The sequence below is a fragment of the Sciurus carolinensis genome, chromosome 4 (assembly GCF_902686445.1).
Source record: "Sciurus carolinensis chromosome 4, mSciCar1.2, whole genome shotgun sequence".
Classification (NCBI taxonomy): Eukaryota; Metazoa; Chordata; class Mammalia; order Rodentia; family Sciuridae; genus Sciurus; species Sciurus carolinensis.
Genome location: NC_062216.1, coordinates 36,974,268 through 36,991,116, shown reverse-complemented (window position 1 = coordinate 36,991,116; position 16,849 = coordinate 36,974,268). Strand labels below are relative to the sequence as shown.

Sequence of the window (16,849 nt, the reverse complement as noted above, 5' to 3'; positions counted from 1 at the left end):
CACCGAGATAGACCATTCAAAATATTGGTGTAAATGTTTCAAAAGTGAATTAATCTAGTGACAAAATAACAACTCTTTAAAAAGAACAGGTAGTTTCTAATGTTTGCTCTTAAATTATTTAATAAAAACTTAGTTTTCATCTGAAATATTATTTTACAACTTATGATAGATCACTGTGTGAATTTTGGCAAAAAAGCAGTTCAAAGAACTGTATGACATTGGCACAAATTACTTCTATTTCCATCTACTTATTTATGTGAGCAACTTTCCTAGCATTTACATTTAACAAATAGAAATAGAATTGATTCTGAACTTGTCTCATTCAAGAGTTGGTCATTTTTCCATGGATGTATGAATAAATTTTTAGTAGCATCTCTGCTCCTTTCTTTAACCGACAACTTCTTATAAAATTTTTTTTATATATTTTATTATTTGTTAACACTTGGGATTCTACTTGGGACAGTGACAGGCTAAGTTGCTGTGGAACAATTTGTCTCTCCATGAACCAGAAAAGCTTCAGGACTGTGTGTATGCATGTACATGTGTGATGGATGACAGATGTATGATAACCTAAAGAAAGAGTTATATTTGGAAATTAGTACCTTGTCTCTACTACAGTAAAATGCTGATATCAAAAGCAGCAATTGAGAGCTAAGACCATGCTTTCAGCAGTCGTAGGATGGGGAAAGAACAAAAATTTGGGTTCAGTCCCACCAAGGAGAAGAGATCAAGTAAACATCCCATATTTTCAGCTGGAACAATAAAGGACAACATCCTAAGAGTTAGAATGAGCAAGAAGTAGATGAGTGGGAAAGCCTTCATAAAGACAAAGCTGAGTTTTGAATCCTCTTAACCTCTGATTAAATCCACTCTGGCTGGAGGTTACCTGCCTATATCCTAAGTGCTCATCATAAGCAAAAGCAAGTTTTCTAGAAGACAGCAATATGTGGAGTATGAAATAACATTCATACTTTTTCATATATGATATGCAATATTCAATAAAAAATAACCAGAATGTAGGAAAATAAGGCCTTATTAAAAGCACCAAGAAAAATTAAGCAGACAATAGACTCAAATGGCCCAGATATCAGACATGCACTTTAACAGAACTATGTAAAAAAGAACTCCAGGGTGAAATGGAGACTTGCACTAGTAAATTAAAATCCCTTTTTTAAAAAAGGAATTCTAGGACTGAAGACTGCTATTCAGCTTAAATGTGGAGAGGCAAAAGGATAAAAAAAAGGCAAAAAAGAATGTAAGAGATGTATGAGAGACAGTGTAAAGATCACAGGAGAGGAGAGAGAGAATGGGACAGAGTAATATTTGAGAAAGTAAAAAAGAAGAATTTCCCAAAACTAACCAATGTTATCAAATCATAGATTGAAGCAGTGCTAGGAAACCCAGGAAAAAATGTCATGAATTTCACAACTGCTGAAAAATAAAGACAATGAGAAAAACTTAAAAGCAGTCAGAGGAAATTGTTCTGAGGGCAATAATGAGGAAGACAACTGACTTTCCAGCTGATATATTGGAATCCAGGAGGACAATGGAATAATATCCTCAAAGCAATAAAAGAAAAAAATTATTAAACTAAAATTTATATCCAATGAAAATATCTTTCAAAAGTGAAGGTATAATAAAGACGTTTTCTAGGGATAGAAAACTGAGGATTTATTGCCTGCATATCTGAATCAATGGAAAACCTAAATTCTTCAGGCCACAGGAAAATGGTCACAGGTGGAAGCAAAGAGATGGAGAAAGGAATGAAGACCAACATAAAAGGTAAATATGTAGGTAAATATACACTAATAATAAGGATGATAAAGTTTCTTGTATCAAAATACATGGCAACAGAATCACAGAAGATGGGAGAAATGCAAAATTCATTCAGAAGTTAAATTGCTCAATCATCCTTCCACTGTCTGGAAAGTAATGGAAGTGGAAATTTATGTGAGATTTTAATAGACCAATGTTTCAACTTTTTATCTTCTCTAGGGCACTTTGCAAAAAAAGAAATCAATCAAATGTGTAAATAGCAAGTTCATGGAAGAAGAAAAATGATACAAGAATAATAATAATATTTAATTTAATAGGAATCAAGAAAAGAGAAGGGTTATTAAATATGTGACATATAAGACATAACTAAATGGTTGATTTAAATATAAAGGTATAAGTTAGTATATTAAATGTAAAATTTTACTAATATTTTTATTAAGTATTCCAATTAATCTGAGTGATTACATTTACATAAAATTCAAAAGCAGGTAGTACTAATGCACAATGCTAGCCTTTACACTTGGGAGAATCATGAGTAGAAGGGAGCTCAAGAGGTTACCTATGTGTGATGGTAACTTTCTGTTTCTTGATCTTACTGCTGAATTCATCAGACTTATGATTTATTCATTTTTTTACTCTGTTTTAAACTTTAATGGAATTTACATTAAAAACAACTATCAACACACTGGATAAAAACAAAATTTAATACAAGCTGCTCCTAAAAGATAAACATTAAATCTAACTACACACAAAGTAATAGCATTTTTTAAAGATACCCCACACGAACACCAAGTAAAGAAGAGCTGCTACAGCTATATAGTAATATCAGGTAATACAGACACTAAGTCTAGAAGAGTTTTAAGTTAACGATATTTTATGTTGATATAAAGTTCAATCCACTAAGAAGATGTAACAAATCCAAATTGTAAAATTCTTAAACACACTCTAAAAACAAATAGAGCCCAAACTGGCCAAACTAAAAGGAGATAAAAATAAACCCACAACGCTAATAGAGGATGATTTTAACCCATTTTTAAACTGGTAGAATAAGAGAACACAAACTGGAGAACAGAGAATTTTTACAACATAATTAACAAGCTTACCTAATTGATATAACTAGATCACTACAGCCAGCAATTGCAGAATACACATTATTTTCAAAAGTGCATGATCATTTATCAAAAATGACCATATACTAACCAGAGAAGTCTGATATCATACAGAATGTGTTCTCTGATTATAGTGCAATTAACTATAATCAATAATAAAAATAATTTTAAGTCTTCATGTATCTTGAAAATAACCAGAAACTTCTAAATAACCCATGGTTCAAAGAAGAACTATGGAAACTGAGAAATCTTGAGCTAAGGGATAGGGAAAATACTACATATAATATAGTAGGATAAGTGGAATAAAACTGAAGTCATGCTTACTAGGGGATTAGTAGTTATAGATGCATGTATTAGATAAGAAGCCTGAAAAAGTGACCTGAGCCTCCATCTCAAAGCAAATTAAATTCCCCAAAAAGAGAAAGAAGGAAATAATAAAGATATGAGCTGAAATGAATAAAATAGAAACAAAAAAAGAGAATTGAAAAGTCATATTTACACTTTTTGTTTTATTTTCTTTCATTTTTGTACTAAGGATAGACCCCAGGGTCACTCTACTATTGAGCTACATCCCCAGCCCTTTTTTATTTGGGGACAGGGTCTCCCTAAATTGCTGAGGTTGACCTGGAACTTGTGATCCTCCTGCGTCAGCCTCCATAATCGCTGGGATTGTAAGGTTGGTGCCACTGTACCAGGGTCACCTTTATTCTTTAAAAAATAAAGTAAAATGAATAACACCTTGAGAAAACTTATCATCAAGAAATAGAGAAGTCACAAATAAGCAATAGTAATATGGAAAAGGGGTGACATCAATACATTGTGTCAATGTATTTCAAAATGTAAATAAAATAGACAACTTTCTATGAAGAAGTGTCATCTAATCCATTGAGGGTCTGACCAGAACAAAATGCAGAGGAAAGTGGAACTTCCTCTTTCTGCCTGGTTGCTTCAGCAGGACATGACCTTCTTCTATCAGAACTCCTGGTTCTCAGACCTTTGAACTGGGACTAAATGATGGCCATCAGCTTTCTTGGTGGTCTAGCTTACAAAAGGCAGATGGAGAGATTCTTAAGTTTCCATAATTGTAAAAGCCGATTCCTCATAATAAGTATCTTCCAATGCACAGGTCTCCTATTGGTTCTGTTTCTCCAGATCTCTAACTACACACACTAACATGGAAAACAACTAATTTAAAAAATGAGGGCTGGGGAGATAGTTCAGTTGGTAGAGTGCTTGCCTTGCATGCACAAGGCCCTGGGTTCAATCCCCAACACCACCAAAAAAAAAAGAACAAATCCAAATGTTGATAATGGTGGAGCATAAATGGCTTGTGGGAACAAAGTAATATAACAACTTAAAATCTCTTTGGCATTATCCAATAAAGTTCAACATATATATACCCCAAATCTAGCAAGTCTACTCATACATACATCCCAACAGAAATGTGTACCTAAATGCTCCAAAGAACATACACAAAAGTGTTTATGTCAGCATTATCTGTACCACTTAAAAACTGGCAACAACCCATATGTCCAACAACTGTAGAACAGACAGGTAGTAATATATTCATACAGCAGAACTTTTGTGTCCTAATTGATATATTAGAAGGAAGTTGGAAAGTTCTCATTAAAAATAAGTTTTTGGTTTCTTGTTACAAAAGTAATTTAATTATTTTAGAAAAGTGTAGTTAATTTGGATAAGAATGATAAAAATAGAAAAAGTCAACTATGATCACTTTGTGTGAGCGAAGAATCACTTGTTGCAAATAATAGAGAATGTGCTGAGTGGAATTTATTTGTATTATATAAGATGTAGATTATGTGATTCAGTTGCTTAACAACATTATTTTTAAAAACAAGAGTCTTTCTATCTTGCTACTTTGTTTAAGCATGAAGCTAAATGTCTGTGGCCTCATAGTTCCAAGATGGCTGCTGCAGGTCTGGGGATCAAGGGAAGTTCAGCAACACTTCAGTTTACCACCTGCGCCCCAAAAGAGGCTAACAAATCAGTCACCCAAATTTTGTCCTTTCTTACATTTTGTCGTTTATTTCCTCTCTTTTTTAAATATGTACACATGCTTTAAGTGTTACCAAAAGAAATTCATCCTTCACATACTATTTTTAGTCTCTTTTCCATTTAAAATATTATGTCAATAAATACAAATGACATTTTTTTTAAAAAAATGCCTGCACGTTAGGTATTTCTTCACATAGATAGATGTACCATAATTTAAACACACTTCTCTTTCCAAAGTTTAAATTGTTTCTCAATTTTATAAATGACATTGTAATAAAGATGCTTGTTTATGCAACTTCATTTTCTTAGCATATGTTCCTAGAAGTGGTCTTAGTATTTTTGCTAGGCAAAGCATGTATATGATAAAATTCTTTTGAATATTGCCTAACAACTTTATTCACAATGCAGAGTGACCCAAGGTGTATGTCTCAAAGAGGAAACCCACTTATTCACAGTTGAGTGACCTGTGATTGGCTTCAGTCTGAAAATATTAAATGGAAAATTCTAGAAATCAACAATATGTACCATTCTGAACAGTGTGATAAAATCTCACGTTGTCCTGTTCTGTCCGGCCCAGGATGTGAATCATCCCTTTGTCTAGTGTATCCACCCTGTGTATACTACCTGTCAGTGAGTCATTTAGAAGCTGCCTTGGTTATCAGACCCACTATCATGGCATCACAATGCTTGTGTTCAAGTAACTCTTATTTTGCTTAATAATGATCCCAAAGTTTGAGAATAGTGATATTGTCAATTTCAGACATGCCAAAAGAGAAACCATAAAGTGCTTTCTTTAAATGATGCAAATACAGTATTTTGAGAGACAGAAAGACCACATTCATATAACTTTTACTGTAGTAGATTGTTAACATTTTTCTATTATTAGTTATTGTTAATGTCTTATTGAGCCTAATTTATAAATTAAACTTTTTCATAGGCATGCATGTATGGGAGAAAACATAGCACAACCATTCACAGATTAATAACAGGGTTAAGTCCTGAGAAATGTGTTGTTAGTTCAATTCTTCATTGTTTGGACATAACAGAGTGTATTGACACAGACTAAGATGGTCACAACATCACTAGACAGTATAATCTTATGGGACCACCATCATATATGCTGTCTGTTGTGCACCAACGTGGTGTAAGATTATATAAAGGGTTCCATGTTATCCCTGGTTTCTGGCATCCACTGGAGGTCCATGAATATATCCCCAGTGGATTGGAAGGTACTAATGTTTTGGTGTTTTTCAAACACACGTCTTGATCCATCAACAACAGTAAAATAAATTTATGGATCACTAATCATTTTTTTTTTAGAAAAATGCTCATATGACAGACTAAAATAGAATAAGAAAGTATTATAGCAGATTGGTCATAGTTTGCTGAAACTTTTCTTTCTATGGCATGTGTGTTTCTGTACTGTGTCATGGAGCAGTATCAGTATTTTGCTGCGGGTCATAGAAAAAAATTAAAAATGCTCCCACAGAAGAAATCTCATACATGCCTCCTGACTTTCAGAATTTATTTCTTATTTGATAAAAAAATTGTGTAATAGTAATAAATTACAGTGATGAGGGTGACATTCCTGACTTCCTTCTGACCTAAATATAAATGCATCCCTTGAAGTTTCGAAATGTAGAATTTTCACTGTTGTTAATAACTAACCTGTTGATGACATTTATAGTTCCTTTTACAGCACTTTACATAAAAGTTTTCTTTTTAATTTACAAGTTGTTGGACTTCTTTTTATTAAATTGTTATGATGAAGTTTCAGATGGTCAGATAATATGCATTGTAGCCTCTAAAATTTCTGCTTTTGAGAAATTGAAATTTTTATTTATGGACCAGAATATTATCAGTAAAAAGAAAAAGCAGTCTATACTAATGAGATAAAAGTTTCCTTATCTATTGAATGCAGCCTATCAATACTAATATCCGAATCTTCTTGTTTTCAATTATTCTTTATATATTTTTTATTCTATTTGTTCTAATTAATTGTACATGACAGTGAATATATTTATACATTTTGATATATCATACATAAATGGAGTGTAATCTCTCCTTTTCTGATTATACGTAGAATTGTCATTGAAGTCTTCCACCAAGATTGCAATCTTGCACATGACACCTTAGATATAAAGATATCTTTGGGGATTTGTGTTATATAGACAATTGTGTACATTCAGAGCTGTTAATATGAACTGTAACTGTTTTCAGGCTTTTGATACACTTTGGTTATCTTAAAACTAATATATTTGGTTTCTTTTTTTATGCTTTCAGTATTAGTGCTTTCTGAATGTTTCCTTTTTATTTATTTATTTAGTTTTGCTTTTATTTACCTTGATATTCAATCAATTTTATGCTTTACTTTTTTCTTTCAGTGATTTAACTGTTGTGTATATGACTTTTCTTCTGTATATTCAAATCTTTAAAATCAATGTCTAGAATGAGATGTTATATATTGGTCATTCCTTTCCTTCATCAACAATTAAAATGCTTATCCTCCTTACCTGGCACTCTTTCTTCCAATATTTGGAACTTTAGACTTAGATTGTTATGTTTACAATGTTAAATATGCACCTTATTTTTAATGAAATATTTTAAAACAGCTAATTTAATATTTTCTGCTTGGAATTAACTATAGTTTATTTCATTGTGTACAGTCATTTATCTCAAAGTCTCACCTTATTCATTCTTGGGGTTTTGAATTGTGATTTATTTCTTGGTCATCTGAGTAAGTCTTAGTGTTATGGGAAAGCATGATTCTTCTGCATGTCTGAAGTTCGAGGCGCTATTTTACAACAATATCTATAGCTTTGGAGTCAGACAAAAGTGGATTCAAGTCTTGGCTTTTTCTGGTGCTTGCTTTATGACAATAAACAAAATCATCTCCCCTCTCTGACTCAGTTCCTTAGATGTAAATGAAGGTAATATCAACTACACTATAGATTATACCAAGGAAAGTATGTAAACACCCGCGTTTTGTCTGGTACATTGTACCCAGTCAATAACAGATCATTATTATTATTAATCTTTGTATACTACCATCTTGGTTCAATAATTATACATATATACACAATGTATACATATAATTATACATATATACACAATAATTATACATATAATACAATATTATACACATTATAGGTACTCAATTACTTTTAAAAATTTCAGATATGACTTACAATAAAATGGACAATCTGTATGAATATAGTCTGGTACACTTCAGAAATTGCATGCACCTGCATAACTACTATCCAAATCAAATTACAGAACTTTTCTTTAATCATTCCTCCTTCTAATCAATCACTATGGATCCCCAGAGGCAAATACTTTCTGTTTTTTCTTGTCAGAGATTAGGTTTGTTCTTTCTCAGGCTTCATAGACAACTGCGTACATTCATAATGTGTATGGAACAATACTATAGATACTCTTTTGTGTCTGTTCAGTGTAATGTTTTTTTTGAGATACACCATTTTGTGGCATGTAACAGATTTTTTTAAGTGTTGAGTAGTAGTTCAAGGCATGAATATATAAAAATTTGTCTTTTCATTCTCCTACTTAAGGATATTTGTGCTATTTTTAGTTTGAAGCTATTTTAAGTATTTATTTATTTATCAGGACTGGAGATTGAATTCAGGGGTGCCTCTACCACTAAGCTATGTTCCCAGCCAGCCCCGCTCCTTTTTTTTGAGACTGGGTCTCACTAAGTTTCTCTAAGTTGACCAGGCTGGCCTCCAACTGTGATCCTCCTGCTTCAGTCTCCTTACTTGCTAAAATTACATTTTGAGCACCATTATGACCAAAGTTACTATGAGCATTCTTGTATAAATCTTTTTGTAGAACATGCTTTCATTTCTCTTGTGTAAATACTAAGTGTTGAAATTCATGACTTAAAAAGCAGATGTATATTTGACTTTGTTAAGAAACCATTGAACAGTTTTACAAAGTGGCCATATCAGTTTTCTGTCCCATCAACAATTATAAAAATTATAAAAATTGCTCATCTTCACTTTGTCTGATATATAACCACATTAACTTGTTTGTACTTAGTATTCATGTCCCCTTTAAAAATCAGACTATATACTTATATTTAAATTTTTTTTCTCTTGTAGATAGCATATATTTGGGTCTTGTTTTTTTATCCAGTTTGACAATTTCTGCCTTTTAAATTGTGTTTAGTCTATTTGCATTTGATGTAATTATTGATGTGGTTAGATTTAAGTCTATCAACTTTGTATTATTTTTTGTCTTAACTGTTTTTATTCCTCTGTTTCTTCTTTCCTGTCTTATTTTCCACTAATTGAGCACTTTTAGAATAGTATTATATTATCTGTTGAATTTAGATTTTGAAGGTTTTTTTCCTTAATAGTTACTGTAGATACTCCAACATACATTCTTAGATTATTCAACTTCTACCTTGAAAATATATTACTTTATAAATAATGTTAGAGTTTCAAACTTTTAGTGTATTTTGTACACATATATTCTTTATTTCTCCTATTATCATGTTTTATTTATACATATTTTAAATCCTTTACTATATTATTATTAATTCTGCTATAAAGAATCATTTAAAAATTTATTTTATGTTTGACTTTTCTGCCCCATATTTGTGTCATCTGTGTGTCTGATTCTGTTGACTATTTTTTCCTCTTAATTATGGGGTACATTTTACTGCTTCTTAGCATATCTCACAATTTTTAAAAATTTTTTGCTGGACATCATGTGAAAAAGAACAGTAGAGTATAGTAAATGATATTTTCCTCAGAAAATTGCATATCTTTCCCTATGTCACCACTCTAGGGTGGCATCTAAGTCAACCTAATCTGTAGTTGAGGTGGGCCTGGGTCTTTATAAACTTTTAGTTATATTCACTTTGCCATTAGCTTCATGTGTGAGGAAAGATAAGAATTATCACTAGAGCAGGTCTTAGAATTATCCCCGTGGAGAAAGCTATGCTTTACCTGGAGAAGTTATGCTGCCAATATTTTGGGTCACTGAGGAGTTCTTTTTCTCCCCAGAATTATCTACAACATGCTACAAGTTTAACGATCTCTCACAATCCTGAAGTTCTGTCCTTAGTCTTTGCTGAGCTGTTGCCTTGCATTCAATGAAGAGTTCATGAATCGGGGGGTAATTTCTTCAGATTCCCCTATCCTACCTTCAGCCTTTAGCAGGATGCTGTTAAATAAATTAAAATCAATTGCAGATACCTCGTTTATTGTGCTTCACCTTATTGCACTTTGCAGATACTGTGTTCTCTATCAAGGTGTGTGGTAACCCTGCATTGAGCTAGTGTATTGGCACTATTCTTCCAACAGCTCAAGTGGTTGTTACCATTTTTTAACTGAGAACAATTTTTAAATTAAGGTATGTAGTTTTTTCAGACATATGCTATATTGCACATGTTGTAGTCTACAGTATAGTATAACATAACTTTTATATGCACCAGGAAGTCAAACAATTCTCATGACTTGCCTTATTGTGATGGCTGCTTTATTGCAGTGGTCTGGAACCAGATTTGTAATATCTCTAAAGTATACCTGTATGATTTTTAAAATTAGAGAACTGCATAACAGTGTAACAACATCTCTACTTTGCCATGTATTGTTTCTACATTTATTACAGAATTCTACTTACAGTTAATCAATTTTAAAACCAGTTTTTATCCTACTTTAACCAAAGGGAAGAATAAATTTCTCAGATAAACTTTATTACTAGGCTATCGTTAAGTCCAGATTCATTTTCATCAAATAAAAGGAATAAGAGAACATGTTTGATAATATTAACTAAAATACTTGTTATTAATTATACAAAAACATTTCTGATTTAGTATCAATGTGCAAATACCAAAAAAAGCAGGCTGTTTCCTTTTCTATCAAATCAAAATTCCACTACTTAAAAACTCCCATGCCCGTATATCAGACATGCCAGAAGCAGACACCTGGTCACCCGGTCACAATGAATGAGGCTCTTAAACCATGAAAGAATATGCAACGTCTTATTGGATTCCTGGCACCAAGCACAAGGTGGACACAGAATAAATAACTTTGAGAGAGCAGTCAAAATTTACAAATAACCTTTGACAGATAAAACACAGGCATCTAAAATAATATAATTAGTCAAGATTCCACTGGCATTTCTTAAAATAAGAACTATTTTCCCAGAAGTCATGAGCTGGATTCATTCCTGGGTCATATGGTCTCTCTGTCCCATTCATACTATGTCTTGGAAAAGGGAGCATCCTACCTTCGGTTCTCTATTAGGTGTCCTAAAAGGTCCTTGCCATCCCTGAACTCAAGATATCAGGCAGAGAGGGATGGAGTCTGGTCTTGCATGTCATGAAGGGATTCTTTGGGAGGTTGCCCCGCCATCTTTTAAATCAGCTGGAACAGCTGCAGGTGTACCCAGGAGTGGGGTCAGCATGTTTCCTATCAGACTCCTTCCTCCATACGACCTGCTTGTCCCACTTTTACTTAACTTGATCTTAGAAGTCATTTTTCCCACAGCTGCAAGAAAGGGCAACGTCATGTCTCCTGGCACCCCTCACCTGGCATTGCATGGTCCTTGCGGTTCTCCACACACACTTTATTGTTTAAAGGCTCTCTGGACCTTGGCTCATGTTGTTCTCCTTATCTGCCTTTCCCCTCCCAACCCCACTTCCAGTCACCATGGTCTTGGTCCACAAGGGGTGTGAGGAAGGCTTCCAAGAGGAGCAATACCTGAAGTAAATGCCCTTCACCTGAGTTCCCACATGACCCAGAAAGTTTGCATCTCGCTTTAGACCTCACGTGCTGCCCCATTTTCCTGTCTGCCTTCTCCCACAAGATTAGACTGTGGATGTTCCAGGAAGGAGACGCTGACTGATTCCCTTTTGTCTCCACTATGTCTGAACATAGTTTCTAGCTCATAGTGGGGCAAAATAAATATCTAGTCAACTAATGTAAACTGCAACTGGCTTGCCCCTTTCCTGCTCTGTGTTCCCATGATAAGACTGGGAATCTCTCCCACAGGACAACTACTACTACCCATCCAAGAGTCTGGGGCAGAAAAGCTGACCACTCTCACAGCTCAATGCCTTTGGGTCCTGGGAGAGTCAAGGTCATGACTCAGAATCCCTGCTTGAACTCTTAGTTTTTGTTTGCTAATCTAGTGGAGAGCCTCTCAGTCCACTCAGAGAGTCTTTGTATAAAACCCTAAGACAGTAATATCAATATTTTACAAATCTCTGACTAATCAGATACAACCCAACACTTGGTTCTGCAATAGAAAAATGTACACCAGAAGATCTCATAGTCATAAAAGTAATCTATAAGAATAAAGTTTTAATTGAGGGAATTTTGTACATTAATTAATTTTTGCTTTATTTCCATTATCCAATTTTTACCAGTCCCTGTTGTGGGACATCAGTGTTGCATGGGAATGACATTTAAGGACCTCTGCTCCAGTTAAGTAAAATCATAATTAAATACTTCACTTGTCAGAAAATAAGTTATTTTAGTTCATAAAAATATATAAAAATTTTATTTTGACTAATGATGTTTGCTTCCTGAAAAAGCACGTACTCTTACTTTAGTTATTGAGAGTAACATTTGCCATCTCTTTCCTTCTTAGGCTGTGAGGTTGAGATTCTTGGTGTCAGACCTACTTACTGCCTAGAATATAAAAATGTCCCAACGGATATCAATTTTGCCAATGCAGTCAGTGATGCTCTTGACTCATTCAAGTAAGTATCCCAAATTCTTAGTTATACCATTTTCTTTTTTTTTCCTAAGGCCAATAATAGATCCCAAAGTGAATGCAGAGGGCCAGGCACAGGTGAAATAATGTCTCACAGAGTTGGTGAACCTTTGACATGGTGACTCTTAACTGCTAGCAGGGTATAATTGTGAACTAGTAATTTCAGGCAGGAAATTTGGAAACTTTTTGGAAACTCTTTGGAAATGTTGGATTCAGAGCGAGAAAATTCCCCGAGGTTTGAGACACTTTAATGTTGTTAGATAATAGAGGAGCAATATAAATGTCAGCACTTTCCTAATCATGATTTAGTACAATTAGTAACAATTGTATTTCAAAGATGTCAATAAATAATTGGCAAAAAGGGAGCATATGTGGTCCAATAAGTTTGGGAAAATTGCCTTTTGTACCCCCTTCTTGAAATGTACAAAGTACATTACCATATTTAAGTCCAGAACCTTTAACCCCCCACCCACGTGGAACAATGACACAGGGTTTTGCACACGAGTCTACCAGGGGAACTGATCAACAACACAGGTCAGGACAAAGTCTCAAGTGAATAAGAAGTCACTGGAAGTGGTCATCAAGATGGGAGGCCAGCTGGCAGTCTGAATTAGAAATCAGCAACCAACCAAGAGGCTAAGGATGTCTGCAGCTGGAGTCGAGGTCACATAGGCTGCTGGGTGGGTTTCCTGAGCGGGGTCAAGTAGAACTCACAGCAATCAGAGTGCAGAGAACAGGACAGGACCTTTATCCCCTCAAAAGAAAGAACATGCCTTGCAATGGGGCACACCAGGAGAGCTAACGTACCCTGAGTGTGGTACATAGTCACTAGCACTAACCACATGCATTGACCATAACTTAAGATGGCCTCAGATACAAGGTCCCCCATTGTGGATCCCTTCCTTTCACTCTCCTTTCTGCCCTGTGAGTAGTAGTTAGTGAGTAGTAGTTACCCCCACAAAGCTATCAAAGGAGGAAACAAGACCCCTGCTTTCGCTGATTCTTAGATATTCCACTTCCATGAAACCTATCAAGAGGGGCCTCCAGGGCCCGAAAAGTTTCATGCTCTGATTGACAGGATGGAGAGGAAACAGTTTTAAAATACTGAAAAGTTGAAAAGTAGCACATTTAAAAGGTTTAAAATTTTTTTCTAGGGGGAAGAGAAAGAGGTAGAGTCTGGGGAAAGTAACCTTTAAATGAATGTTCTTCGCATGGTTTACAAATCACATGTGTTATATGATCCTGACTCTTACCTGCTCCACTTTCTTTTTCTTGCCTACAAGGGCTGAAAAAAAATCACACACACAATGAGCTGGAATATTGTGCTGCAGCCCAGTTTGTGCAAGTATGCACAGCAGATGAGCAGAGTTGAGACTTTGGAATAGCTCTACGTCTAACCAGTGCTGTTTCCAACATATCCAAAATGCTAGCCATCTCTACAGCCTATTGCCATGCCAAAGATGAAAATTTGGATCATAGCTGTCATAGAAATCCCTCCAAATAACAGTCTGTCTCTTCCACATTCATCTTAGTTTTGCAGCTGAATGACTCTCTGTGTTTACAGCCCAGGGGTTCACAGGTAGGAGAGAACGAAATGCACATCCATGAGAATCCCGGGTCAGCTGACAAGCTGGTCAATCTAAGGAGACCTCTGTCTTCAGGAACAAGGAAGGAATGAGTGGAGGAATAACTTCCGGGCTCTAGTTCCTCTAATGAAGTGTTGTCTTTAATTTTGTTTTGGGTTTTTTCCTTTTCAAGCAATGTGGCAAAGTTCTAGAATGCTGGGGAATTGCATCTTTACCTTGGAAGCGGGGAGGATTTTGCTTTTTATGTCATTGGTGGTGGTGCTGGTGCTTGTGTGTGAGTGTGTTTATGTGTATTGGGCAGAGTTACTGGGATCCCCCACAGAGGAAAAGCTACAAAGAACTGGAGGTGCAGGGAGGTTGTTCCAGACTAGGCCTCCACCTGGGATAGCCTGGTGCTACTACATAGCTCAGCTCTATAGCATTAATATTGTAGTCTCCATGCACAACTTTGGGCTCCATGGAATGCCATTCACATAGCCTACAACTGAAATGATGCCCCTGGACAGTGAAGGTCTTGGCGGGATTGAACTAGACCAGTGCGATTGTTTTATAGTGTCTTCATCCTGCCAAGGTTTACACGGTCATCAGAAACAGCCCCTCTGAATAGTAGATGGAAAGATGGGTACCCGTCATCTCTAAAATTAGATCATACTTGAAATGAGTGAGAAAAGAAAAAAAAAAATAGTAGGCCAGATGATGCTGTCTATGGAAGGCAGGAAGGTGATGGAGACTCTCCTCCAGAGAGAGAGGGGGCACTTTCCTCAACCAATCCTATGCAACAGAACATTTCTCATTGCCTTCTTGCTAAGTAGACTGAAGCACCGACAGTCATGGGTCAATGTTTTTCTTTCAAAAAAAAAAAAATCTAATCTCTTCTCTCAGGAGTGAAGTAGGTGATAGCTCCATATAGTCTAGGATGGTTGAGAACAATCAAGACCATTCTGCATGTAGCAGCTTGTGCATGCAATAAGGTGGCTCAAAGGAATTATTAATTTCCATAATAGGTAGAGTGGTATAATTATTTATTGTTTTAGTCAGATATTTCACCCGCTGTAATGAAAGGACCCGACCAGAACAATCGTAGAGGAGGAAAAGTTTATTTAGGGGCTCACGGTTTCAGAGGTCTCAGTTCATAGAAGGCTGGCTCCATTCCTCTGGGCTCAAGGTGAGGCTGAACATCATGGTGGAAGTGTGGCAGAGGGAAGCAGCTTACATGATGATCAGGAAGCTGAAAGACAGACTTCACTTGCCAGATACAAATAGATACCCCAAAGCCACGCCCCCAGTGCCCCACCTCCTCCAGCCACACCCCACCTGCCTTCAGTTACCACTCAATTAGTCCCATCAGGTGATTAATTCACTGATTGGGTGAAGGCTCTTGTACCCCAATCATTTCCTGTTTGAATCTTCTTGGATTGTCTCACATGTGAGGTTTTAGGGGACACTGCACATCCATTCCATAACATTTATCTTTCCATCAGAGAGCCCTGAGTGGAGAAGCCCGCCTAAAACGCCACAGCTCACCTCTTGGTTTCTGTTCAGCTCTATCTCGAATTCTTAACTGTAATCTAGAAAATACTAGGGAGTTTTCACACCTGAGTTTCCAAACCTACCTATACATTACTCCAGGTCAGTCCTGATTGTAAAGTGTCTTTCTGCAGAAAGAATAGGACACAGGATAGATAGGCTTTGAGAGAAAGAAGGAAAAGCTGTTAAGACCTTGAATATGGAGTCCTACCCAGGACCATTTCAGCAAAGGGTCCAGGTAGGTCAAGAAGCTGCTCATGTCTGTGCAGGAAGCTGTAACTCATCACCCATGTTTTTTTCCCATGCTCAGAAAATTTTGTTGACCCCAGTAGTATCCTTGCAAGATGCTACATTTGAACTTAGATAACTTTTTAGCACAGAGATAGGGAGAAGGGGAATGAGAATAGATGTTTTTAATACCCATTTGCTAACATCAAATCTAGGGCTTTACTTCCGTTACCCAGTTTTTTCTCATCGCCATATTACATAGGTGCTGCTCTCCCCCTCTTACAAAAGAGACCCCCACTCAGAAGATTGAACACCTTGCCTTGGATCTATCATGCCTCAGGGTGTGGGAGTTAGTACACGACTCTTTCCACAGGGCTTAGGGCTGTCTCCCAGGGCCTCTCCCTCCATCCTCCAACCCTGTCTACACCCGGATCTTTAAAATGCCCTGAAGCAGAATCAAGCAGGGAGAGAAGTTGAGAATCACCTCTTTGCCTCGTTGGGGCCATCTTGGGCCTGGGGCCCTTGCAAGGCTGAGGTGGAGCAGGGCCTTTTGCAGTCTGCTTAGCACTTTGTATTCAGCAGCGTGCAGCCTTGGTGACTGGTGCCCTGCTACCCCACATGGGGACTCGGCATGCAGCACCCCTGCACATACAGCCACCTCGCCTGCCAAAAAAAGAAAGCAGTTTGTGATCCGCATCACTTAATCCATCCTCCTGGAAGTTCTGTTGGCAGGATATGCGTGGTTCAGTTGGCAGAAAAAGGTACATGGAGCTAAAGTCAAAATGAGCCCTCAGTAGCTCATGGAGCGGGTTGAGGAGTGCAGGGGAGACAGGCCCAGGGAGCTTGGCTGCATGGAGGGGC

The 16,849-nt window shown here is 36.3% G+C and overlaps 1 protein-coding gene across 1 annotated transcript in view; it reads left to right on the top strand.

Moving 5' to 3' along the window:
• The window catches only part of Enpp6 (ectonucleotide pyrophosphatase/phosphodiesterase 6), a 116,744-nt gene that overhangs the window by 66,023 nt on the left and 33,872 nt on the right, over positions 1-16,849 (top strand). The window contains exon 3 of the mRNA XM_047547977.1: positions 12,522-12,633. Within this exon, the coding sequence (XP_047403933.1) occupies positions 12,522-12,633 (112 nt within the window). The remainder of the gene's footprint in view (positions 1-12,521; positions 12,634-16,849) is intronic.